The sequence below is a fragment of the Canis lupus genome, chromosome 10 (genome assembly GCF_003254725.2).
Source record: "Canis lupus dingo isolate Sandy chromosome 10, ASM325472v2, whole genome shotgun sequence".
Lineage (NCBI taxonomy): Eukaryota > Metazoa > Chordata > Mammalia > Carnivora > Canidae > Canis > Canis lupus.
Window position 1 is genome coordinate 27,269,769 of NC_064252.1, and position 27,545 is coordinate 27,297,313.

At 48.9% G+C, this 27,545-nt stretch overlaps 1 protein-coding gene across 7 annotated transcripts in view; it reads left to right on the forward strand.

Annotated features, from left to right (window-relative positions):
- Window positions 1–27,545, forward strand: part of PLA2G6 (phospholipase A2 group VI) — a 60,507-nt gene that overhangs the window by 7,064 nt on the left and 25,898 nt on the right. For 4 of the 7 annotated variants that reach the window (XM_025460249.3, XM_025460265.3, XM_025460244.3 and 1 more), the window contains exons 2-5: window positions 3,611–3,996; window positions 21,915–22,130; window positions 23,136–23,319; window positions 25,230–25,417. In XM_025460249.3, coding sequence (XP_025316034.1) covers window positions 3,698–3,996; window positions 21,915–22,130; window positions 23,136–23,319; window positions 25,230–25,417 — 887 coding nt within the window. In that variant the 5' untranslated portion in view covers window positions 3,611–3,697. The remainder of the gene's footprint in view (window positions 1–3,610; window positions 3,997–21,914; window positions 22,131–23,135; window positions 23,320–25,229; window positions 25,418–27,545) is intronic. The other 3 variants (XM_025460250.3, XM_035696429.2, XM_025460251.3) reach the window with 2 other exon arrangements.

Below are 27,545 nucleotides of genomic sequence, written 5' to 3' on the forward strand. Positions count from 1 at the left end.
TATTTCCATCCATTTGATAAATAGAGAAAAGAAAAAAATGGCCCATGAACCCAATATCCTCAGAATATTTTAATGTTTTTTCTATCACCCTTTTTTTGCTGCATAATTTTTATTCAGTTAAATTATGTTTTATCAGACTTTCTGAGAGGCAAGCTTGTGCCAGGGGCGAGTGTACAGAGGTGAAAAAGACTGAGCACCTGTCCTTAAAATGCTCAGACTAGGGATGCGTGGGTGGCTCATTCAGTTAAGCGTCTGCCTTTGGCTCAAGCCATGATCCCAAGGCCCTGGGATTGAATCTCACATCAGGCTCCCTGCTCAGCAGAGAGTCTGCTTCTCCTTCTCCCTCTCCCTCTGCTGCACCCCCTGCTTGTGCTCTCTCACTCTCTCTCTCAAATAAATAAATAAAATCTTTAAAAGGAAAAAAAAAAAGCTGAGACTATATAGAGCCAGCTGTCTGGCTCTAACTCTTGCTCTTTTACCTACTAGCTGTGTGATGTAGGTCCCATGACTTTACCTCTCTGTTCCTTGATTTTCTCATATGTAAAACCAGGATAATCATATGTAAAACCAGGATAATAATGGTGACAATTTGGGGTGTCTGGGTGGCTCAGCGGTTGAGCATCTGCCTTCAGCTCAGGGCATGATCCTGGGGTCCTGGGATCGAGTCCCACGTTGGGCTCCCTGCATGGAGCCTGCTTCTTCTCCCTCTGCCTGTGTCTCTGCCTCTCTCTCTCTCTCTCTCTCTCTGTATCTCTCATGAATAAATAAATAAAATCTTAAAAAAAAATAATGGTTAAAAATTTCATAGAGTGGTGGTACAGATTTTTTAAAAAGATTTTACTTATTTATTTGAGAGAGAGAGAGCATGCAAGCAGCGAGAGGGGCAGAAGGAGAAAGAGAGAATCTCAAGCAGACTCTCTGCTGAGCACAGCCCAAACTGGGGCTCTGTCTCACAACCCCAAGATCATGACCTAAGCCAAAATCAAGAATTAGATGCTCAACTGACTAAGCCACCCAGGCGCCCCGGGGCAATGGTCCAGATGAAAGATTGGTATATGTAAAGTTCTTGGACCAGAGCCAGATCACAGAGAGAGGCACCCGAGGGTTTGGTGTGATTAGTGTGATTAAGTGTACAGTCTGGCAGGAGGATGAGGGAGAGGAAGGACATAGCAAATAGATAAATCAACCTGGAGAGGGAAGGAGGCTCGAGACCCCATCACTTTCTGGAATTGTGCGTGGTGTGGAGCTGACAGGGTCAGTAGGACCTACTGGGAGAGGCTATGTAGGGAGGCAGGGGCCTAGCAGCCCACAAACACCCCCGGGAGTGTCATGGACCTGATGTCATAGGGTCATACCGCCACCACGTGCTTCCTGACCTGTAATCCTCACAATCATGGCTTTTGATGACCATGCGGTATCTCTGGAGTGAACGTATCACAATTTACAATTCCTATAATGTCAGTATAGAGATTGGTTCTGTACAAGGCACACTGATATGCATGCCATGCCTTCCATCTTGGGGGTTTCTTTTCCAGGGACCAGTTCCCGTGTCTTCTCTTGGGGTCCCTCCCTTCTCCCCTGGCTCTGGAGAAGGGCGTGGGGACCCCAGCGCCTCTGTCCTCTCAGTTCCCAAGTGCAGAAGAAAGAAGGAACTTGACACAGGTCTAAACATTCTTAAGAATGTTCTCATGTGACCCGGGATTGAGTCCCATGTTGGGCTCCCTGCATGGAGCCTGCTTCTCCCTCTGCCTGCATCTCTGCCTCTCTCTCTCTCTGTGTCTCTATCAATAAATAAATAAAATCTTAAAAAAAAAGGATGTTCCCATGTAATCCTCATAGCACATTAGAGGGGAGCGTTGTCCTCATTAAAAAAAAAAAAATATTTAGAGAGAGAGATAGAGCAGGGACAGAGGCAGAGGGAGAGAGAATCCCAAGCAGATGCTACAGTGAGTGCAGAACCCAATGTGGGGCTTGATCTCATGACCCTGAGATCACGACCTGTACCAAAAATCAAGAGTCAGATGCTCAACCGACTGAACCACTCAGGTGCCCTGAGCGTTGTCTTCATTTTAAAGGGGACATTGAGGCTCATTCTCTGCTCACACCACATCTTACTACCGATCATAAGAGGAAGGACTTTACAAAGCTCTGGGATGCTTTCAAAGCTCTGCAATCTAAGCCTTAGTTTCCTCGTGTGTCAAAGGGCGGGTAGTCAAAGAGCACTAATGCTTATTGAACATTTACTATCTGCCAGGTTCTGTTACTGGGCACTGTCGTGTTTCTTGTGTTACAGATAGAGACACAGAGGGGTTAAGTGACTTGCCCAAGGACATACAGCTGGTAAGGACTGGAGCAGTTTTGCTCCGGCTCTATGCCTCTTGCAGAGCATGAAAGGGGACAGTCGCGTCAGGTGCTTATCTCAGGGCCTGCTGCCTAGTAAGTGCTCAGTAAACGTCTCCTGGTACAATTATCATTATCGGCTCCTCCTCCCTGTAGAGGTGATTCTTTGAGGCTTCTTGTTATTCCTTTAATCCGTTAAGCTTGATCCTCTCCTCAACAGCTGGCCCAGAGTGCGACGAGTGTCCCCTGACTGCTGATTCTCCTCCGGGGTGCCCACACTGCCCTGTCCCCTGTCCCGTTTGGCAGGTGACTTCCTGGCACAGAACCAGAGGGCAGCCTCTGTCTAAATGTCACGCAGCTTTGATGGCACAGCCTTAGGAATGCAGTATATTTGCTGAGAACCTAGGAAAATATGAGACATCGAATTCTATCACCTGAACTGGGGACAGTTTCCACAGCAGAAACTGTGACCCTTTGAATCTGCAGCATAACATTTCCATCCCCACGCACCGCTGCCGTCGCAGTCGCTGTCTCTGAGTCTTTTCGTTCACGTTCATTTCCGTGAACCCAGCACTCGGTTTCGTGTCCTCTCCGAGCTCCTTGGTAAGGCAGTGAGAAAGGCACCAGACATTGGAGGCCCATGCCCAAAGTCCGTCCCCCCACCCCCGACGGGGTGTGGGACGATCTTGGTCCCCTGCTTGTATCTGGTCGAGACGGGACACTAGTTTTAGTTGTGGAATTGGAATGACTCAGGCCAAGCTTCCTTTTCTTTTCTTGTTATTTTTTTTAATACTTTATTTATTTATTCATGAGAGAGACACACACACACAGAGAGAGAGAGAGAGAGAGAGAGAGAGAGAAGCAGAGACACAGGCAGAGGGAGAAGCAGGCTCCATGCAGGGAGCCCGATGTGGGACTCAATCCCATGGCCCCGGGATCACAACCTGAGCCAAAGGCAGACGCTCAACCACTGAGCCACCCAGGTGTCCCCATGCCACGCTTTCTGAATGCTAGGATGTCAGTGCTTGACTTCACAGGGGAGAACCCCTCCATCTGGACAGAACAGGGTCGTCTGTGATGTGCATTCACATCTGCCATCCCTCCTGGAGCGATATGGTCCATGCTCCAGAAGAGGAGGCTGAGGCCCTGATGGGGACACTGGCCAGGAAGTGGGACAGTCCTGGGCCTCTGTGTGTGGTGGCCACTCTGTAACTTCAGGCCTTCTTACCCTGACTCAGTGCCATCTCTCTTTCTCCCCTCTCCTTTCCAGGTCCCTCCTGGCACAGGATCCAGGAACAGCACTGGTGGGGAGCCATCTGGGAGCCCATGCAGGAAACCTGTGCGTGGTGAGGTGGGCATGGGAGACCACGCCCGGCTGACCAGAGACTCCATTTTCTTCCAGACTGAGGGAGCAGGCGGCGGGGCCTCCTCACCTGCCCCACAGAAAATGCAGTTCTTCGGCCGCCTGGTCAATACCCTCAGTAGTGTCACCAACTTGTTCTCAAACCCGTTCCGGGTGAAGGAGGTGGCTGTGGCGGACTACACCTCAAGTGCCCGGGTTCGGGATGAAGGGCAGCTGATTCTGTTCCAGAACATTCCCAATCGCACCTGGGACTGCATCCTGGTCAACCCCAGGAACTCACAGAGTGGATTCCGGTGGGTGACAGTCAGTGGCCACACATGCTTCTCTCCTTTGACCTCTCAGACTGGAGGTCCCCTGGCCAAAAAGCAGCTTCTGTGGGCCCAACATTTGAGGGTTCTGGAAAAGGGTGGGAGAGGGTGGGGAGAAGGATCTCTTAGACTCTGTACCTTCTGGCCCATCAGGGTCCCCCAAGCAGGGGCATGAGGATAGAAGGTGGGTCAGGCTGGCCCCCTGCAGATGGAGGAAAAGCTGAGAAGGGTCAAATTCGATAAGGCCCAGGGATCACCTATAGCCCTGGGTCTTTTTTTTTTTTTTTTTTTTTTAAGATTTTATTTATTCATGAGAGACACAAAGAGAGAGGCGAGAGAGGCAGAGACACAGGCAGAGAGAGAAGCAGGCTCCCTATGGAGAACATGACATGGGACTCGATCCCAGGACCCCAGGATCACGACCTGAGCCAAAGGCAGATGCTCAACCACTGAGCCACCCAGGCGTCCCAGCCCTGGGTCTCTAAAGGCATGACTGTCCTTGTAGGGACCAGCCAACATGTGTTCAGGAGACCATAAAGGGGTAGACAGTGGTCACCTTTCAGGACATGCTGGGTCTCCCGTGGGCTTGGAGGAAGTGGTAGGAAGTCAGAACAGGGCTGAGGGTTCTGAGCCAGCTGCAGGGCTGATTGGCAGAAGGGCAGAGGAGTGGCCAGGCACCCAAAATGCAGGGTCCAGAGGAGCTTGGCAGACCGGCCCTGAGCTGAGCAAGTGCTGATGGGCCTTACTCCCTTACTCTATTCATTCACTCATCTTGCCACCCAGCCATCCATCCCTTCACCAGGCACCAGGCACCTGCAGTAGCTCGGGAGTCCCAGGCCCTGGGCCAGACCCAGCTGGTGCTGCGAGATGACAAGATACGCTCTGTGCCCTGACGTGCTGTCTTTGGTGGAGGTCACATGCCAGGCAGGCATTGTAACCAGCATGTGGAGAGAGCTGTGGCAGAGCCGACAGTGGGGACAGAAGTGGGCAAGCCCTTCCTGGTGGGCTACTTGGAGCCTGGAGAAATGAGTAGGAATGTGTCTGGCAGAGGAAAGTGGGTAAGGTCGTTCTAGACATGCAGAGGCAAGGGGGGTCAGGGGGTACCCAAGGGCTGATGGCCCCGGGACTGGATCCCCAGTGGGCGCAGGGCTTTGGCAAAAATTGAGGCTGGAGGGAACCTCTAGGGTCATTCCAATTGAGGAGGCGTGGCAGCAGGAGTCTCAGAAAGTGGCAAACTGGGAGTCAGGATCCACCCAACAGGAAGAGAGTAGAGGAGGCCAATCAGGAGAATTCATGTCTAGTCCCACAGGGAACTGAGGCGGAAGCCTCCACAGTGGGCTGTTGGGCTCAGCAGCTAGTCCGGACACCAGTTTTGACACGGCAGAGGTGATGCACACTGTGGGCACAGGTGGGCCTGAGCTGATGGCCATCTGGCTGGCCTTGGTCAGGACAGGGCAGGTTTCCACCTGTGGCTCTGGAACCTCTCTGTAGGCTCACAAGCTGAGGGCTGCTGATGGGAATGCACAGCTGAGCAGGGCAGTGGGTCCACTCTCTGGAGGGCCACTCAGCCTTACTTTTCAGTTGCTGCCCTGGGGGCTCCACCAACTGCCATCACCAAGTCCTGGCAGCTGTCAGTGTCTCTCAATAGGATTCCAGATCTGTCCCAGCAAGCTCAAGCCCCACTGCAGGCAGACTTCCATCCCAGGGAGTTAAACTCTTTGCCAGCAGTTTATTAGCTACATGTTTATTTACCCTTAATTGGGGGGCACATTATAGTATGGTATATTAGCACATTATAGTATGGTATATTAGCACATCCTCCGATGACCTGTCGAGGTAAGCAAGGAAGGCAGTATCCCATTTTACAGATAAGAAAACAGAGATGCAGGAGGATAAGTGAGTCATTCAAGGTTGCATGGGAAGCAGTGAAGAAACAGAATCTGTGTCTTCTGGCTCCTAAGCCATTTCTTTTTTCTGTGCCGCTGTGTTTTCTGTGTGTTTGGACAGAACAGGGAGCGTTGGGTGGGGTTTCAAGCCAAGCACGCATCTCCTCTCAGAATTCCTGACATCCCTCACTTGGCTTTGGACTCTTTTTCTTCTTCTCACCTGATCCCACCCAAGCATTTCTGCTTCAGCAGATGGCATCACCATCCCTGTACACGCTGTGTAGCCCAGAAGCCCGGGATCAATCCCTGATTCTTCGGGCTCCCTCCACCGCAGATCCAGGTCCTTACTGAATTCGGTTGGGCTCCCCTGCCAAACATATCTTGAATCTGCTGTTCCTTCTCCATCAATTATGTTTGGGTTTGGCTTGAGTGATAGGAAGCCCAACACAATAGTCCCCAAACAGGATGGCATTTTAGTTTTCTCCTAAGTGACAACCGCTGCAGAGGGGGCTAGTGTGGCAGTTCTGCTCCCCCCGAGGCCCCAGGGGCCCAGGCTCTTGCTGTCTTGTTGCTCCACCATGTGTGGCCTTCGTTCTGTAGGCCACTGCATGGTCCCAGATGGCCACGCCAGATCCAGGCATCACAGCCACCTTTCCAGTCAGCAGGAAGGTTTAAGGGGCTTCTTGGAAGTGGCACACATGCCTTCCATCTGAATCCCATTGGCCAGGACCTAGTCATATGGCCACAACTAACTGCAAGGGAGGCTGGGAAGTGTGGCCTGTATCCCAGCCACCTGCCAGTCCAAAATCCGGGCTCTTGTTTTCTCCATTTTGCTGCTGGTTCTCTTTGTAGACCACGGTCATTGTACACACAGACTCCAGCTGCACTCTGCTTCCCAGCCTGTTGCTTGGCCTGTAGTCTTGCTCTCCTCACATCTTCTTCCAAGTTGCTGTCAGAGTGATCTTTCTAGAAGACAAATCTGATCGCTCACTCCCCTGCCTCACTTTTTGAAGAACTCCCTATTTCCTTAACCTATCACCTGCTTAGCTCAGGTTGAAAGGGCTCATGTGATCAAGCCTTGCTTTCTCCCCTGGTCTCAGCTCTTACCACCCTGTGTTCCGGCCTTCACCTAGACTCTTATGTCATTGGCCTAGAATATTCACCCCTTCTTGGCCTGCCTCACTTTTGCTCACCTTTGCCTGACCTTCAAGCTAGAGTAGGCACTGCTGCTTCGTGTCCTGTAGTACTCCATCCCCATGCTCAGTAGACCACCTTCCTGGTAGACCACAAACCCCATGAGAGTAGCAGCTGTGTCTGTCTTGTTTGCCCCAGTACAACCCCCAGCACCCAGCAAGGAGCCTGGCACCCATAGGTTTGTGCCATGAGGGTGACGTATTCACACAGCTTCAGCAATATTGGCAGAGGCCCGATGTGTGCCGCGTCCCCTCTCCAGGACTAGAGGCTTGTTGGATTCAAGGCAGTCAAGGGAGTGAGCTGGGAAGCAGGAGGGGCGGTTATGAAGAGTTGCAGAAATAGCAGTGCCAAGGCCTGGGGTGTGACCACAGAGTGAGGGCCTGGGCTTCTAGGGGCAGCCATCTCCGGGGTCTCCCTGCCACTCCCAGCCCCCTGAAGTTTTATTTATTTATTTTTTTAAAATATTTTATTTATTTATTCATGACAGACAGAGAGAGAGAGAGAGGCAGAGACACAGGCAGAGGGAGAAGCAGGCCCCATGCAGGAGCCTGACGTGGGACTCGATCCTGGGTCTCCAGGATCACACCCTGGGCTGAAGGCAGCGCTAAACCGCTGCGCCACCGGGGCTGCCCTCCCCTGAAGATTTAGAAGAAAGGTTTGGTTTACTAGACTTCCTCTAGGTGCTGAGGTTCTGTCTTTTTTTTTTTTTTTTTTTTTAAGATTTATTTATTTATAAGAGAGAGAAATAGCGTGAGCAGGGGGAGGGGCAGAGGGAGAAGGAGAATCCTGGAGCAGACTCCCTGCTGAGTGGGAGCCCAAGACAGGATGTGGGGCTTGATCCCAGAACCCTGAGATCGTGCCCTGAGCAGAGATCAAGAGTTGGCCATCCAACCGACTGAGCTACCCAGGTGCCCCTGAGGTTCGTTCTTTCGTTCTTTCTTTTTCTTTCTTTCTTTCTTTCTTTCTTTCTCTTTCTTTCTTCTTTCTTTCTTTCTTCTTTCTTTCTTTCTTTCTTTCTTCTTTCTTTCTCCTTCCTTCCTTCCTTCCTTCCTTCCTTCCTTCCTTCCTTCCTTCCTTCCTTCTTTCTTTCTTTTCTTTCTTCCTTTCTTTCTTCCTTTCTTTCTTTCTTTCTTTCTTTCTTTCTTTCTTTCTTTCTTTCTTTCTTTCTTTCTTTCTTTCTTTCTTTCAGATTTTATGTATTTATTCATGAGAGACACACAGAGAGAGGCAGAGACACAGGCAGAGGGAGAAGCAGGCTCCTGGTGAGGAGCCCAATGCAGAACTCGATCCCAGGACCCTGGGATCACGACCTGAGCTGAAGGCAGATGCTCAGCCACTGAGCCACCCAGGTGCCTGGGGTTGTCTTTTAAAGGTCCCCTTCTGCCTGGAGAGCTCCAAACTTCCCCAGAGTCCAGCATTGTGTGCAAGGGAAATGCCGAGGTGTGCTCAGGCTCCAGGTAGATATGTCCCTGTTCCTCATGCAGCCGCAGCACTTGGGGGGGGGGGAGGGGAGGGAGTCAGCATCTTCTGAATACTTTGAATACTTGGGTTTTATTACCTAACCACCTGTGACCCCTTATCCCCAGTATCCGTACTGGGTGGAGAGATCGGGCCCTGGCGGTTACTGAGGGCAACATCAACAAGAATAGTATCTCCTACTGTGTGTGAGGCATCAGGGTCTAAATATTAACTGAGCACGTGCTCACAAACAGCCCAGAAGTGGGGGTATTACCCCATCCTACAGAAGAGGAAACGCCCCTCAAAGAATTTCAGTAACTTGCCCAACTCACATAGCTGGTGAGCCATGGAGTTGGGGTTCAGATCCAGCATTCTAACTCCAGACCCACCTCTTCCTTCTCTCCACTAGGGCCACTTTGCAGTGTGGCACTGGGCAGGACTCTCCTCCCCCGGGCTCATCCTGCTCCCCACCTCCCGCCCCAGCCTGGGATATGGTCCAGAGCCCTGGCTCTTCTGTGTGGGCCCCAGGGTGGTCCCTGGTAGCAGTGTGTGTACGTGATGATAATCACCCATACTTAATGTTCCTGCTATGAATTAATCATTTACTACTGACATTTGCTAGTGGCATGTGATATTTGATGAAACCTGCCAGCTCATCACTGGTATCTCAGCAGAAACAGGGCTGCACTTGCCAGGGATCCCAGAAACAATGATCAAAGCACGTGCGACATGTGATCTTTGCTTCTGGAAATGGGACTGGTTTTTGACGCCCTCCAAAATGGAGCTGCTGGTCAGCTCCTCAGACATGCTGAGTGGCCTGGGACCCGGCCTTGGACCCTGTGCTTGCTCCTTCCCCATTTATCCAGCCCACAGCCCAGCCTCTCCCAGCAGAGCTGAATATAGCAGCTCTGTCCTCCAGGGGCTCAGGCAGTAGCCAGAAAAGGTAGGTCCCTAAGCAGCCTGCAGGGGGATAACTGTTATAATGGGAACAAGTAAAGGTCTTAGGTTCCCCCAAACAGACCTCACCTTTTCACACTCCTTTATTTGTCCTGGCTTCCCTACCGCCCTGCTCTGTGAGCTGGTTCCCCCTCAGATCCGTACTTCTGTCGCTCCCCCTTGCCTTGGAGCACCTTGTGTCTGTTTGTACATCTGTCTCCCCACTAGACCGCAGGGCTCCTGAGGGACAGCTTCGGGGTCTGAGTCATTTCCCTTAATGCCCATTGCGGTGCCAGACACTTGGCAGGTCCATGCTGAGTGTTTGTTCAGTGGGCGATTGACCCATGTCCACTGAAGCTAGACGCGTGTTTGCTAGGAAGGGTTGGAAGGGGCCTCTGGGGGTAGTTGGGTGGGAGATGGACCTAAAAGGGGGAGGCAGATTTCACCTGGAGCAAGGGCTCTGCAGGGAGAGGCACATCAGGGGTGGGCACAGAGCGACAGGGATGGAGGAGGAGCCCTTGGGAGGACCGGTGAGGGAGGGCTGGTGCTCGGCCCCGAAGCGGGGGAGTTAGCTACCTCTCTAGCCTAATGGTTCTTTGCCCATTTGTTGGTCCAGGACCCCACTGAACGTCCCGGGGAAACCTTCCACCTCCAAATGCACAGACACACATTTGTGTGCTATTTCCTGAAGTTCACTGCCCCCCTGAGGCTCATCCACAGGCCATTCCAGCCAAGGCAAAGGCTCCCCAGAGCTGATGCCAGCTGGCTTTTGTCTGGGGGCGCAGTTCTAGAAGAAAGGGAAGACAGCCTTTTTTTTTTTTTTTTTTAAGACAGCCTTATGAGTCCTGCAGGTCCTCCACTTTTTCTCTGAATCTCTTTCATCCCTAGCTCTAAACCAAACCTGGTTCTCCCCTGAGGGCCTCAAGCGATTTCTCTTCTGGTGTTTCCCCCACTGGGTCTGGAGGTGGGATGGGAAGGGTGGCCCTTGCCCACCAGCCTTGAAATTCACACCATCCTGTGATTGGGAGAGAAATCTCTCTCCTCTCCCTGCAGCCACAGACCCAGCCGTCCCCACCGCGGTCCCTGTCCCCACCGTGGTCCCTGTCCCTGCCATGGTCTGTCCCTCTCAGTACTTCACTTCTTGCTCTGCTGGAACTCGGCGCCTGTCATTACGATCACACCCTTGCATACCCTCCCTGCTTTCTCACTTCTCTCTTTGTCACATTTGCTTGGCAAAAACCCAACACTAGTTAATTCCAGTTCTCCAATGGATGGTGGGGCTCCCCTCCATGCTGATTGCGTTCAATACTAAGCAGGCTGGCTGCACCCTGTCCTTCACCTCCTACCTCCCCTCTCCCTCCCTCCCTCTCCCTCCTCCTCCCCTCCTCTCCTTCCCTCTTTCTCCTCCTCCCCTCCCTCCTCCTCCCCTCCCTTCCCTTCTCCTTCCCTCTTCCTCCTCCTCCCCACCCTCCTCCTCCCCTCCCTCCCTTCTCCTTCCCTCTTTCTCTTCCTCCCCTCCCTCCTCCTCTCCTCCCCTCCCTTCTCCTTCCCCTCTCTCTTCCTCCCCTCCCTCCTCCCTTCCCTCCTCTCCTCCCCTCCCTTCTCCTTCCCTCTTCCTCCTCTTTCCCTCTTCCTCCTCCCCTCCCTCCTCCTCCCCTCCCCTCCCTTCCCTTCTCCTTCCCTCTCCTCCCTTCTCCTTCCCTCTTCCTTCCCTTCCTCCTCCTCCCCCTCCCCTTCCCTCCCTTCCCCTCCCCTCCCTTCCCCCTCTCCTCTACCTCCTCCTCTGTCCCTCTCCCTCCTCCCTTCTCCTCCTCCTTCCTTCTCCCTCCTCCCCCACTCTGTGCTTACCTGTAGCTGGTGAGCGCCCCCACCCTGTGCTGCCCACACCTGCACCCACACACTGTGCCTCCCTGTTGTCACTGTAGAGGCTGGTCCCTTCCCATCAAGGTCAGCATCCCTTCATCCCCTTCAGGACATCAAGTCAGCATTTCTTTCTTCTCTCCTCCCCGACTTCCCCCTCTTGACTAGGTATTTTCCATTGCTATACAAGTAGGCTGTCTTCTCTCTTTTTTTTTTTTTTTGTAATTTCATTCTTGCTTCCACGTTCCTCCCCAGGCACAGCCTCTATTCAGCTGTCCCTGATTCCCTCCTCCTGTTCTCTCTCTAAACTGGTTAAAAATAGGGAACTATGCCACACATGGAAAAGTACGCATAGCTCAGTGACGCATCACGGATACCTTGAACCAGCACTCGTGTCAAAACACTGCTGTGCCCCAGAAACCCCCTCTTTTGCTCCCTTGCCCTCCAAAGGTAACCCTGAACCTGGCTTGTATGGCAGTTGCTTCTGTGCCTGGCTTGTTTGCTCAGCACTTTGTGAGATTGATTAATTGGTTTTTTATTTTTATTTTATTTTTTTTATTAATTGTTTTTTTAAAGATTTTATTTATTTATTCATGAGGGACACAGAGAGAGGCAGAGACAGAGGCAGAGGGAGAAGCAGGCTCCCTGCTGGGAGCCCAACACCAGACTCCATCACAGGACCCCAGGATTGCAACCTGAGCCAAGAGCAGATGCTCAACTGCTGAGCCGCCCGGTGCCTCTGTTTGTGAGATTTATGTATGTTTTTGCATATAACCAGTCCGACTTCTGTGCAGGACAGTTCCACTGTGTTAACTACATCACAGCCTCTATTCATTCACTGATGGGGATTTGGGCAGCTTTACTTTTCCTGGTGCGCATATGCACGCCTGTCAGGCATGTCTCGGGGAGTGGAATTGGTGAGCTGACTCCATACACCTCCTCAACTTCAGCGGATAATGCCCATCTGGTTTCCTCCTGGCCGTGAAGGAGATTCCTGTTGCTTCATATCCTGTGTTGCTAGTTAAAAAAAGAGTATCATTCTGTTGGGTGTGTTGTGGTGTGTTATTGTGGCTTTGGTGTGCCTTGGCCTGGTGACATATGAGTTTGAGCACCTGTGGATAAGTTGATGAACCATTTGGCCCTTCAGTGAAGTAGCTGCTCCAGTACCCTTGAACACTTAAAACATAGGGTTCTTTTTCTTACAGAGCTTTAGCATCTCTCTTCAGGTACACACCTGCTGTTGGTTACGTGTGTTGCAGCCATGCCCTAGTGGCTTGCTGTTGTGCTTTCTCCACACTGTCTCTGGATAAACAAGAGTTCTTAGTCTCAAGGAAGTTAGAGTCACTCATCTTTTCCATTTGCTTTCATGTACTGTTTAGCAAAGTCCTTCTCTACCAGGAGGGGTGGAGGATATTTCTCTGTAGTATCTTCCAGAAACTTTATTGTTTTGCCTTTGGTGACTAGATTGATTATCTGCCTGGAATTGACTCCTGGGTGATCACCCCTACCGTCAGGGGGTAGATGTTCTCAGGCCTCAGCTGAAGGCCTTGGTTTACTACGGTCCCTCCACCTGGCGGGCCTTGAACTTGAATGTCTGTGTCGCAAGGACTGAAAGACCGCCACAGTTTCCGCTCCACTCTGGGTCCTCTTCTGCTGCTGTTTTCTGTTCCGTTTCTTGACATCCTGCTCTGCCTAGCTTAGGAGAGAAGATTGCATGCAGAGCTTTGGGCTCACTTCCCTGGGGTTTCCTCAAGTTCTGGCCTCCTTGACAGCTCTGGATGCCGGCTTCGCTCTGCCCAGCCTAGTGGGGCTGCTAGTTTGCTATAAGCTCCTCTGCCCAGTCCAGAGGTGGAAGGTTCCTTCGCATGATACAGAATATTTACATTACCACCGACTAAAAACATTTCCTAAATTTCTCCATGACCTCTTGCTTGCTTGAACTGTGGATAGCTTATATGTATCTTGCTTCATTTTCAAATGTATGGGAAACTTTTCATTCTCTTTTTGTTATCCATCTTTTGCTTAGTTTCATCATGGTCGGAGAACATGGTCCAAATATTTTCTTCGAAATTTGCTCACGTGTACTTTATGGCCCAGCTTATGTCCAGTATTTCTGACTTTGGTTCATGTGGCTGGAAAAGAACGTGTATTCTGTAGCTGGTAGGAATAGTGTTGTCATATATGCCTGCCAGGTCAGGTTTACTGATTCTAGATCCAATAAGGACTTTTTTTTGTTTCATTGTTTATGAGTAGTAAAAGTTATTAAAATATTTCAGTGTGATGGTAGATTTGTTTAGTTGGGGTTTTTTTATGGAATTATGGATGATTTGGTTGTTTTCTTTTTCTTTTCTTTTATTTTTTTAAAGATTTTATTTATTTATTCATGAGACACACACAGAGCAAGAGACAGGCAGAGACACAGGCAGAGGGAGAAGCAGGCTCCATGCAGGGAGCCCGACGTGGGACTCGATCCAGGGTCTCCAGTATCACACCCTGGGCCAAAGGCGGCGCTAAACCACTGAGCCACCCAGGCTGCCGATTTGGTTGTTTTAAAAGATATCCTTTTTAAAAATTTTTTTGTCAAGTTTGACTTAATTTTGAAGCTTTATTATGAAGTGCACATTTAATTTATAATTGCCATATTTTCCTAGTGGGTTGAAACTGTGAGTTGTTTCCAGTAATGCTTTTTGTTTCTGGTAATGCTTTTTACTTTAAATTCTGCTTTGTCAGGGATCCCTGGGTGGCGCAGCGGTTTGGCGCCTGCCTTTGGCCCAGGGCGCGATCCTGGAGACCCGGGATCGAATCCCACGTCGGGCTCCCGGTGCATGGAGCCTGCTTCTCCCTCTGCCTGTGTCTCTGCCTCTCTCTCTCTCTGTGACTATCATAAATAAATTTAAAAAAATTAAAAAAAAAATAAATAAATTCTGCTTTGTCTCATATCCATATAGCTTCATGGGCTTTTTAAAAAATTAGTATTATATTGCATAATATATGTATATATTATATATCTATATGGGTGTATATATATATATATAATTTCTTTGTATTTTAATGTTGTTAAGAATGTGGAGTTGTCTTTTCTTTCCCTCCTATTATCCTTGTCTATTATTCCTTATAATGACTTGGAACATTTAGTTTATTTCTGCTTAATATAATTCTGATATATTTGAGTCTAAACCTGTCATCTTGCTATTTTCTTGTTGTTGTTCTGCCTGTTTTATTTTCTTTTTGTCTTTGTATGCATCTAGTTTTTTGTTTTGTGTTAGATAGCTTTACTCAGATGCAGCTTTCAAAAAATGAAATTTATCATAGCGGGTAGCATTTGGGGGACACCTGGGTGGCTCAGGTTGGGCACTCTGCCTTTGGCCCAGGGCGTGGTCCTGGAGTTCTGGGATCGAGTCCCACATTGGGCTCCCTGCATGGAGCCTGCTTCTCCCTCTGCCTGTGTCTCTGCCTCTCTCTTTCTGTGTCTCTCATGAATGAATAAATAAAAATCTAAAAAAAAAGAAAAGAATAGAAATGTAGCATTTGGTGAGTTTTGGTACAGGTGTGTGCCCACATGCCATCATGGCAGTCAAGATACTGAACATTCTGTGTTCTCCAAAATTCCCTCTATGCTCCTTTGCACCAAGTCCCCTGCACCCACCATAGCCCCTGGCAAACACTGATCTGCTTTCTAGTACTCTGGTTCTTCCTTTTAATAATACAGCGTGTAGTCATATGATTTTTTTGTTTTTCACTTAGCATAATGGTTTTGCAATTCATGATCAAGCATTTTCTTATGATCTTGTTTGTTCCCTCCCTGTCGATTTGGAAGTTATGTATTCTGTTATTCTCTTTTAGTGATAGCTGTTGGGGGGCAGTTCGTGGATTTCTCCTCGGTCTGTACATCTTGCAAGCAGAGACATTGACTTCTTTTGTTCCAGGCTATCGTTACAAGGATATTTGCATAGCAAGCATCCTTAGAAGATAGAGATCAGGTCTTTCCCTGGAGCAGAGGGGAGGTTTGCTTACTCTCTTGGGTAATAAAGATCGTATCATCCTCCAGAGCAAAGCTTTGACAGATCTGCTTATTAACCATGGTAGAAGATTCAAGTTCTGTACACTCAGGGTTTCTCTCTCCTAGCACAACATGAGCAGGTGTCACCTGGCCCTCTTCGTGTCACCCTGTGGGAACTAGATCCCAGGGAATTGGCACAAATGCTGAAACTGGCCACTGCTGAGGCTGTGAGTAATAAATTGCCCTTTGTCTTTGATCCAAGAATCTTGTTTCTTCTGCCAGTATTCATGAAACTGTGTCGGGCTAACTTGTTGGTTTGCAAGTAGGGCAAAATCTGAAACCTTCACAGTTCTTGATAGAACCTGAGAGATTGTAATACACATCCTTGGCCTTACTGAAGTATAATTGGTACTTTAGTGTCTTCCAGAACAAGAAATTAGGACTTTTTAACCCCATTTCTTCCCAGATGTGTGTGTATACGTGTGTGTGTGTGTGTATAATTCTACTTTTATTTTAAACCCAGCAAGACATTATGCCAATGCTTATTTAGATTCACCCACATATTTACCATTTCATTTTTTTTCCTGGATCTTAAACCATCCATATAGGATTAAATTCCTTCTACCTCAAGAAAATCCTTTTATATTTCCTATCTTATAGGTCTGCTAATGACAAAGCCTCTCTCTTTTTCTCTTTGTTTGTTGACTAGAAACATTTTACTTATTTATTTTAAGTAATCTCTACATCTAGCATGGGGCTTGAACTCATGGGACTCTGAGATCCAAAGTCACATACTCTACCAACTGAGCCAGCCAGGCACCCCTGACTAGTGAAAGGTTTTACTTTAACTTCAGACCTAAAGGGAAGCATGCTACCTACAGAATTCTCATCGGTATTTACTTTTCTTTAGCTCTTTGAGAATGTGATTCCATTATCTCTGGTGTCCACTGCTGAGAAGCCGGCGTCAGTCTTTGAAGATAAATTTTTCCTCTGTTGTTTTTAATATTTTTCTTCACATTTTGTTTATAGCCATTGTAATTTGGTACATGTGTCAATTGTTCCTGTGTTTCAGCAATATGTGACCAATACATGTCCTCCTCAGTTACTGCTGTGTAACAAGCCATCCCAAAACTTCATGGCTTAAAACAACGATCTATTATTTAGACCACAAATCTGCAATTTGAGCAGAGTTCAGTGGGAAAAGCTCTCTTCCACTTTACATGGCATGAGCTAGGGTGTCTTGACTGTGGGATCCACTCCTAAGATGACTCACTCACCACTGGCAAGTTGCTGCTGGCTGTTGACTGGGAGTTCATCCAGGGCTAAGGGTCCAGGACCAAGAGTCATCCCTGCGGGTTGTGTCAGTTTCCGTGCCATGATAGCTGGGTCCCAAGAAAAAAGAGGTAGAAACTTCCAGTCTCTTAAGGCCTGGGACACTAGGGCAGCATCATTTCTGTGAATAGTCTATTGGTAAAGCAATTGCAGAGCCATATTAAAAGGTAAAGAGACGTCATGGGATAATGATATGAGACCTCATGTTTCAATGGGAGCAGCATCAGAGCTTGGGGGCCCTGTTCTAAAACCTTTACAAGATCCCTAAGTGGATTTCTGTATGTGTGCGTGCACACCCATGTGTGCAGGAGGGCTCATACATATTTTCAATGGCCATGACATTTTTTAAAAATCAATTTTGAAAAGTTCACAGACATCAACCCTTCAAATATGGCTTCTCTCCAGTTCCTTTTCTCTTCTGCTTTTGTGACTCCACTTATCTGTATGGTAGATCTCTTCATTACGTATTTTATGGCTTTTATCCACTTTCCTGCATTTTCCATCCTCTGGCCCTCCAGGTTCTATTCTGTTTACTCTCTTTTCTGTCCTGTCTTCCTGTTCACTAGTTTTCTCTTTAGCATTGTCCAGTCTTCTTTTATACCTGACCCCTAGGTTCTTCATTTTGGCAATTATATTTTTTAATTCTGTAATTCCCATGTTTAAACTAGTTTCAAGTTCTTTTACTTTTATTTTATTTTTAAAAGATTTTATTTATTTATTAGAGAGAAAGGGGGCAGGGGCAGAGGGAGAGACAGAAGCAGGTGCCCTGCTAAGTAGGTTGCCTGATGCAGGGCTGGATCCCAGGGCCCTGGAATCATGACCCAAGGGAAAGACAGACTCTAAACTGACTGAGCCACCCAGGTGCCTCCTTTTATTATTATTTTTTAAAAGATTTTACTTATTTATTCATGAGAGACACAGGCAGAGGGAGAAGCAGGCTCCATGTAGGAGGCCCAATGTGGGACTTGATCCCTGGACTCCAGGATCATGCCCTGGGCCAAAGGCAGGCACCAAACCACTGAACCACCCAGGCATCCCCTTATTTTTTGTTTTTAAAGATTTTATTTATTTATTTGAGAGAGAGAGAGAGGCAGAGATAGTGACAGAGATAGCAAGAGAGAGCCTGAGCAGGGAGGAAAGGCAGAAGCAGGCTCCTTGCTGAGCAGGGAGCCCAACCCGGGGCTGCATCCCAGGACCTCGGGATCATGACCTGAGCCGAAGACAGACATTTAACCAACTGAGCCACCCAGGTACACCAGTTTCAAGTTCTTTGCCTCAATTCTAAATCTTCTATTTTATCCTCTTGAATAGTATCGGTTATTTTATTTATTTATATTTTAAAATAAGCTCTACCAACTTACCCCCAATGTGGGGCTCGAACTCACTACTCCAAGATCAAGAGTCTCATGCTCTACTGACTGAGCCACCCAGGCACCCCTTATCATAGTTATTTTAAAGTTTGTGTCAGGGACGCCTGGGTGGCTCAGCAGTTAAGGCATCTGCCTTTGGCTCAGGGCGTGATCCCGGAGTCCTGGGATCCAGTCCCACATTGGGCTCCTCACAGAGAGCCTGCTTCTCCCTCTGTCAATGTCTCTGCCTCTTTCTGTGTGTGTCTCTCATGAATCTTTAAAAAAATAAAGTCTGCGTCAGATGACTTCAGTATTTGCAGGCCCCCTCCAGCTCTCCACCTCCCAGTTACAGATGTGTTTCCATTATACATTGTTTCTGTTGTTTTTCTTTAGTGTCATGTAGTATCTCCTCCTGTGCTTGGTGAGTTTTGATTATGTGCTGGACCTTGAAGCCTGGCCTAATGTTTCTTTTCTTTCTTTTCTTTTCTTTTCTTTCTTTTCTTTTCTTTTCTTTTCTTTTCTTTTCTTTTCTTTTCTTTTCTTTTCTTTTCTTTCTTTCTTTCTTTTTTCTTAATGTTTCTTTTGTGTTTGCTTCTCCCACGTACTTGGGAACATTATCAGTGAGGGTGATTTCAGTCCATTTTCTGGAACTGCAGAAATTATTTGGAGTTGAGCTACAGTCTCTGGGAGGGTCTGTCTACTGTGGATCAACTTAGGCCTTAGTTCAGGACCCCCACCCACAGTAAGAGGGTTCATCAGAGCCCTCCCCTGGCCTCTGATCCCTGTCCCCCAAGCCCATGAGGTTGCTGATGCTATGGTATATCCCTCCAGCCTCTCAAGTGACAGCAGCCCTAAATACCAGGCTCACATCCTGGGTTTCCATAATCCTTTCCAACCTGACACTTCATCTCTATCTGCTTAGGTAACCAGCGCCTCAAGCAGATGCCTTTTACATTTTGTCCAGCATTTCTAGTTGTCCCTAGGAGGCAGTCTGGTTCACATTACCAGGTCTGTCCTTGTGGGAGTGGAAGATCCTATTTTCTTCTGGGTTAGTCTCACTAGCATTTAGATGCCTGATTACACTTTCCCCATTAGCTACCTCTGTTTGCTCCCCTCTGCAGCAAAACCCCTCACAAGTATCGTCTATACTTGCTTCTCCAATTTCTTACATCCCATACCTTCTCAGACCCTCTCCTGTCAGGCTCTGGTTCCCACCTTTCCACCAAAAGTACTTTGTCAAGGTCATTAATGTTTTATTAATGTGAGATCCAGTGATCAGTTTTTAGTGTCCTTTTTAGTGTCATTTGGTGTTATAATTTAGTTGTCATTTAGTGTCATATCTGACATGGCAGCAACATTTAACATGAAGCACTCTGCGGTGCAGAGGTTGGCGAGATGAAACAAAACCAGCCAAGGAGAATGAGGGAAGACTTCCTCCCATATCCTCCTATGTTTGTTTGTTCTTTAGCACTTACTCCCTGGCGGTTTGTTTATTGTACTTTCTTATTTTGATTTGTAACTTACGCATTTGTTGATCTTTCCCTTAAGAACAGGGGCTCTAGGAAGGCAGGGCGTGTCATCTGTTTTGTTCATTGATTTACCCCTTCCATTTAGAACAATGGCAGGTGCAGAACGCACTCTCAATAGAAGCTTACTAAACAATTGCACTCTCGGAAAGAATAGATGAGCCTTGTTGAGCCAACACTTTATGAGCACCACCTCGGCTAGACCCTGGCTGGCCCTGGGTCTTCCATTTTGAAAGCCCTGGTCAGACCTTCAAGAATCTTCAATGTCAACCATCATTGTTATTAACTGTTTTTTTTTTTTTTTTTTTTTTTTTTAAGATTTATTTATTTATTCATGAGAGACACAGACTGAGAGAGAGAGGCAGAGGGAGAAGCAGGCTCCTCACAGGGAGCCCAGTGCGGGACTCGATCCTGGATCCCGGGATCACAACCCGAGCCAAAAGGCAGGTGCTCAACCGCTGAGCCACCCAGGCATCCCATGATTATCTGTTTTTAAAGTACTATTACAGGGCAGCCCGGGTGGCCCAGCAGTTTAGCACTGCCTTCAGCCCCGGGTGTGATTCTGGAGACCCGGGATAAAGTCCCACGTCGGGCTCCTTGCATGGAGCCTGCTTCTCCCTCTGCCTGTGTCTCTCTCTCTCTCTCTCTGTCATGAATAAATAAATAAAATCTTTAAAAAAAAAAAGTACTATTAATTGGTTATCCCATCTGATCCTCGTAGTACCTCTGTGAGGTGGGTGGGACAGGTACAAAGAAGTCTCTTGTTTCAAATAAGGCTCAGAGGGATGCTTGGATGGCTCAGCGGTTGAGCGTCTGCTTTCAGCTCAGGGTGTGAGACCAGAGTTTCAGGAACAAGTCCTGCATTGGGCTCCCTGCGGGGAGCCTGCCTCTCATTCTGCCTGTACCTCTCTCTCTGTGTTTCTCTTGAATAAATAAAATCTTTAAAACAAAACAAAACAAAAACAAAAATAAATAAATAGGTCTCAGAGAGGGAAGACATTTTTCCAAGGTCACACAGCAGCTTAATTGCAAACTTGGAACTTAAACCCAACTCTTTAGAAATGAACAAGGTTTATGATGATCATTCTTTTCCTTTGGGGGAGTTAGAGGGCAAAGACACCATCTTACTGGTTTTTCAAAAAAAAGAACCCCACAAGTTTTTTCTCTGATTATAAAAATTATAATCATTATGAATGAGCACCTGGGTGGCTCAACTGGTTGAGTGTCTGACTCTTGATCTCAGCTCAGGTCTTGATATCAGGGTCATGAGTTTGAGCCCCACATTGGGCTCTGCACTGGACATGGACCCTACTTAAAAAAATAAAAATAAAATTACATAAATTCATTGTAGAAAATTCAGAAACTTCAGGAACAGATAAAGAACATTTCAATTACTGTGCTACCATGTACATTTGGACATATTTTTTAACACACTTTAGATCGCATTGTATCATGTAAGATTTGTATCTTGCTTTTTTATTTAGCATTACAAAATCACATTTCACTACTCTTTTAATATTGCATCTTAATGGTTGCATAATATTCCATGACATAGATGTGCCACAGTTTAGATCATATTCCATTGCTGGACATTTAAGTTAAATGCTTATTTACTTCCTGCTGTGTGTGAGGGCTGAGGACTTGAGGCTGGGGCTTTCCAATTTCATAGTCAAATTAGAAAGTGGATATGAGGGCACTTGGGTGGCTCAGCCGTTGAGCATCTGCCTTTGGCTCAGGGTGTGATCCTAGGATCCTGGGATCAAGTCCCGCATTGGGATCCCCATAGGAAACCTGCTTCTCCCTCTGCCTATATTTCTGCCTCTCTCTGTGTGCCTCTCATGAATAAATAAATAAAATCTTTTTTTTTAAAAGAAAGTGGATTGACAGGGCTTTGTTAAAATAAAATGTAAAAGCATTATAAAATATGCTTATTAAGGGATCCCTGGGTGGCGCAGCGGTTTGGCGCCTGCCTTTGGCCCAGGGCGCGATCCTGGAGACCCGGGATCGAATCCCACATCGGGCTCCCGGTGCATGGAGCCTGCTTCTCCCTCTGACTATGTCTCTGCCTCTCTCTCTCTCTCTGTGACTATCATAAAAAAAAAAAAAAAAAAAAAATGCTTATTAAAAAAAAGGGGGGAAAGAAAATCTTTTTAAACAAAAATAAAATCCTAGCTCCGTTTGGAGGTGTGTGTGTGCACACGTGCCTATGTTTGCTTGCAGTGGGGAGTCCAGCTGGAGTGGGTCACTGCACGGCCAGAGGCAGGCAGCCACCTGTGTAGGAGACCCAGGGCTTTTGACTCCAGCCAGGGTGTGGGCCAACATGGCTCACTTCCGTGTCGTCTTCTGTGTCCCCTCTCTGTAGACTCTTCCAGCTGGAGACAGAGGCGGATGCCCTTGTGAACTTCCAGCAGTATTCTTCGCAGCTGCCGCCCTTCTACGAGAGCTCCAAACACGTCCTGCACACTGAGGTCCTCCAGCAGCTGACCGACCTCATCCGCAGCCACCCCAGCTGGTCGGCCGCCCACCTGGCAGTGGAGCTGGGGATCCGAGAGTGCTTCCACCACAGCCGTATCATCAGGTGGGCCAGGAGGGTGGGACCCCTGGGAACCATGCATGTGCTTCTGCATGTGGATGGGCAGGTTCTGGGGAGTTTCTCCATCCTGCCTCAGTTCCCCTCTATAAGGTCAAAAGTTGCCCCGTGCCTTTGATTAGAAAGAAACTAGTGTGTGGCCTCGGAGAGGGAGCCTAGGAATGCTCACTGAAGCCAGGAGGAGAAATGTGGTATTTCTGGAGGGCCCAACAGGTGCCAGGCCCATGGTAGTCATTTTATACCCACCATGAACTTGAATCCTTGCAACATCCCCCAGGAAGTGTTGTCCTCCCAGCAAGAGAGGTTGTGATCCATGCTAGGTCACTGCTAGAGAGTGCTGAAGAGGCCTCAGATCCGTGTCTCTTTACAGAGATCTGGCTGCCCTCCTGGAGGCTGGACCGCTTACTTTCATATGGCCCTTCAGCCAATACTTACGTCAGTAGATGTGCCCTCAAGAGGGGACTGTGTGGGCCCTGTTGCAGGAGTCTGGCTCACCTGCTTGCCCTGAGGTGGCCACAGCTTGGTTCTGCTCCCAAGACCCAGGATCAGAAATCCTCACTGACCTTTATAGTTTTCAGGCCTGTACTTGGACATTGTGGTGTTTAACCTCCCCACAGTTCGCCCCTTTTCTAGGGCAGGCATTATTGTATTTATTTTTATTTTTATTTTTTGTAGATAAGGATATTGAAGCCCAAAAATGTTAGGTGAACTGCCTGAGGTTAATGAGATTTCTGCCTTCCTACCCTTGGTTTGCCACCCTGCCACCCACTTCACACTGGCATGCCCCTAGGAGCCGTCTTGTACAGGTGTGCCAGTGAACAACTGATAAAATCACACCAGTCACAGATAAATTGTGAATCCGCCCTAAGGTTGAACCAGCCAGCCTGAGCATGGCATGGATGCTCTCAAGTGCCAGCCCACTTCCCTCTTCTGTGCCCAAGTTTCTCAGCACCCCTCCTTCCTGTGCCCATCCCCCACCCCCACCCTCCGCAGCTGTGCCAATAACAGGGAGAATGAGGAGGGCTGCACCCCCCTGCACCTGGCCTGCCGCAAGGGTGACGGGGAGATCCTGGTGGAGCTGGTGCAGTACTGCCACGCCCAGATGGATGTCACTGACAACAACGGAGAGACGGCCTTTCATTACGCCGTCCAGGGTGACAATTCCCAGGTGCTGCAGGTGAGCTTGTAGGGGGAGGTGGGGCGCAGGGTGACCAGATCTAGCAACACCTTGTTGTCGTCATTTGGTCTTGAGCTGCTTCCTGGAGGGTGTACCCTCCTCTCCCCTCTTCCCCCCTCTTGCTCGTCGAGGAGACACATCCTCAGCCACTGTGCTGTGGCCACCCTAGGGAGGTCCTCCATCCCACCAAGATAAACCAGAGGCCCAGCCCAGCCAATCAGTTTGGTTTGGCTTATTCCAAGGCCCTACTGAGCCCAGCCCTAGGCTGGGTGAATTCATTTCAGCCCTGCCTAGAGAGGCTTATGGTCCACTGGGACCTGAGCTTAGCTCTTTACAGGTACTCCAAGCTCCATCCGACCTTAGCACCAGATATACCCCTGTGTAGATGTTTGATTATTGGGCTGAAAAATGAAAATAAAAATTGTAGACAAGTAGATGGGAGTGATGTCATGAAAGGCTACTTTATGTATTAGATGGAAAAGACAGACTACCAGACAGTATTTGATTACCCAGAGCAGGAAGATTCTTTTAAAGGTCATGTCCTTCTCTGCCCTGGCATCAGAAAGGAACTACTTTCCAGAAAATATGCGTTCATGTCTTATGATTGGCTCACAGGGAAAGGACTTCCACATGCACTGTTCGTGAACTCCATCCTTCCTGAGAGCCGGCTAAGTGCCCAGCACAGTGCCCCACAGAGCCTGCCTCCGTGCAGATGGCACGCACACACTCTCTTGTCAGTAGCTATCCTTTGTTGCATGCTGGTCTCGTGTCTGGCCCTTGACTGTTGTGTGTGCCAGTTAATTCTCAAAATAGCCTCTGTGGGTGGAGTCATTATCTTCTCTTTGGCAAAGAAACTGAGTTTCTGGGGCGCCTGGGTGGCTCAGTGGGTTAAGCGTCTGCCTTGGGCTCAGGTCATGATCCTGGAGTCCCGGAATCGAGTCCTGCATTGGGCTCCCTGCTCAGCAGGGAGTCGGCTTCTCCCTCTTTCTCTGCTCCTCCCTCTGGCTGTGCTCTTGCTTACTTTCTTGCTGTCTCAAATAAATAAATAAGATCTTAAAAAAAAAAGAAAAGAAAAGAAACCGAACTTCCATGAAGTTAAGAAATGTGCCCAAGGAAGAGCAGAGCTGTGCGTGGTGGGGCTGGCCCTTGGGTCGGGCCTCTTTGCCATGTCTCCAGCCCATCAACAGGCCCAGCTAGGTCCCCTGGGCTCACAGGAGTTGGAGCTAACCTCTGGAGACAGCAGTTGGTGGACTTGTAAGCTGTCTCTCCCATTAGAAGCCCTGGCCTTGCTGTGTCCCGGGACCCAGCAGGTGGGACCCCGTGGTGACTGGCCACTGGGCCAGGAGTGAGGACAGAGCCTCCCCTTAGAGCTGGTGGGCCTCAAGTGAGGAAATAAAACCTTCTGGCTCTCTTTGTAATACTGTTTTGTTTTTTTGTTTATTTTCATGCAAAAGGTGTGAGACAGGACCATGGGCAGAAAGAACTACCTGGTTTTGTTTTTTAATTGAAAAAATAATATGTGAACCTAGTGAAAAGAAATTCAAGCAAGAAAGATGAAAATACGATGAAAGTATACAAGGAAAAGCAGGAATTGCTCCACCCAGACCCCCAGTGCCCATCTGTACAAACAACCTGATTTTCAGTTTCGTGATTGGGAAGGTTTTTGTATGAACCACAGCTGTGCCAGAGCAGCCGCCCCCCCACACCCTCTCAGCACTGGCATAGCTGCCATCCTGCTCTCCTGTGCACCTGCTCTCTCTGTTGCCTCCCTTGTCCCTACCCTGTTCTTGCACAGTCCGATCTCCCTTCCCCTTATGTGGGCAGAGGAGACTGCCATGGAGGGTGTCGGGGAGGGTCGTGCGGGACTTGTTGTTGTCAGGGCCCAGCCCACCCCAGTGTCCTGCTGTCAGCTCCTAGGGAAGAACGCGTCAGCCGGCCTGAACCGAGTGAACAACCAGGGCCAGACCCCGCTGCACCTGGCCTGCCAGATGGGGAAGCAAGAAATGGTCCGCGTGCTGCTGCTTTGCAATGCTCGGTGCAACATCATGGGGCCCACTGGCTATCCCATCCACACTGCCATGAAGTTCTGCCATAAGGGGTAAGGCCTCACTCCTGCACCCAGTCTGCTGGGCCTCTGGCTTTCATGCCTAGGGGAGCACTGGCCTCTACAGGGTCATTAGATGTGTTTCAGATTCTTGTGCCAAGGGCTGACCTGACTGGAGGAAGGTACTTGAATGTGTAGTAGATGTGAATCACAGTCCAGAAAGTCAGCTGTGCAGAGTGGAACTTTAAAATGTTTTCTGCAATGCACCTTAATTTCTGGCCACCACCTTCCCTCTCCCAGACTAGAGAAGAACAATCCAAATCTTCCCTGGGGTCTCTCCTTTCCACCTCCCCCAAGTGGTCCTCCTATGCTGGAGTCACATGTAGCCCCAAGGAGGGGCCCAGCTGACCTGGGTCCTCTTCCACCCAAGCCCAGCAGCTCAATCTGAACCCCTTTCATGACTATGACACTGCTCTGTGGCTTCTGCAGATTCCTGGCTTGAAGCCCAGGAATGCTTGGTAAAGTGGCCCAGGGCCCCTTCTGCCTAGATGTATCCATCCTTCCTGGGGGGTGGCACTGCTGGGACACAGGTCCTTGGCCCATGCCTTAAGGAGCTCTGGACCACTCTCGCATTTCTTCCTTTCTCCCCAGACCTGGGAAACCCTGGTCTCAGGAAAATTCTCCATGTGAAGTGTGTGTGTGTGTGTGTGTGTGTGTAGGGTGGGGGTGTGATAAAAGAAATAAAAGGAGGGCAGCCTGGGTGGCTCAGCGGTTTAGCGCCACCTTCATCCCAGGGCGTGATCCTGGAGATCCGGGATCGAGTCCCACATCAGGCTCCTTGCATGGAGCCTGCTTCTTCCTCTGCCTGTGTCTCTGCCTCTCTCTCTCTCAATCTCTCTGTCATAAATAAATAAATAAAATCTTTTAAAATAAAAGAGAGATGAAGGGGTGCTGGGGTGGTGCAGTCAGTTGGTGCTGATCAGGCTGGGGAAAGAGCAGCACAGAGGGCAGTACACACATGGTGGGTGGGGTCTTTCCTTTTTCTGGAGTCCACACCCATCTTGCTGGCCCCCCTGGCATGGCCATCCCCTCAAAGATCTAGTCCAGGCTTGGACCAGCCCACCTTTCTGTGATCCTCCCCAGCATAGCCAAGGTGGACTAGAACTTTCAGGAAAACTTGACCAAGTGGTTGGAGATAGTACCAACACCCTCACTCCCAGTAGTCATGTTCCGTGGTTGCAGGTTGCAGCCTGAATGGACACAAGTGATGAGTGATGCTCTTTTAGACCTGAGAGGTGCCATGGCCGCCCCGCTCTGGCTCAGCTCCAGCCGCCCCAAGCCTTCCTGTCCAGGGGCCTGGTAGTGCCTGGGTCGCTTGCTTCTTAGACACCTCTAGCCACATGCCTCTTGGCCCCTGCCAGGCCTCCCCTGAGGGGCTGGTCCACATCACATCAAGGATCATGCACATAGGACAACGTGAGTGGCCTCGTACCTGGGTTGTGCCCTACTATCGCACACAGCCATGTCCTCCCAGCGCCCCAGCGAGGACCTGCCTCTGTCACCACCCGGTAGCCAGCACAGCTGTGCTCTAGAAATCTCAAGCCTTAGGGTTACAGAAAGGCTCTGTCCCAGCTCCAGTCTGTCAGCCCCTCAGCTGACCTTTATAGAGCTGGGTTTGGGCCTGGGACTTGACTTTCACTTTGTAAAATGTCTTCAAGGTTTATTAATATTGTAGCAGGTATCAGGATTCCCTTCCCTTTTTTTTTAATATTTTATTTATTTATTTATTTATTTATTTATTTATTTATTTATTTATTTATAAGATCTTATTTATTTTTTTGAGAGAGAAGGAGAGTGAGCACAGAAGGAGGGGCAGAGGGAGAAGCAGACTCCCCGCTGAGCAGGGAGCCCAACTCAAGGCTCGATCCCGGGAGCCAGAGATCTTGACCTGAGCTGAAGGCAGGAGCTTAGCTGACTGAGCCACCCAGGCACCCCTCCGTTCCTTTTTAAGGCAGAATTCTATTCCATGGTATGGTCAGCCACATTTTGCTTTTCCCTGCATCTCTTGGTTTTGGCCCAGGTCATGATCACAGGGTTGTAAGATTGAGTCCCAGGTCGGGCTCCGTGCTCAGTGAGGAGTTGGCCTGGGATTCTTTCTCGCTGTCCCTGTGCCCCTGCCCCT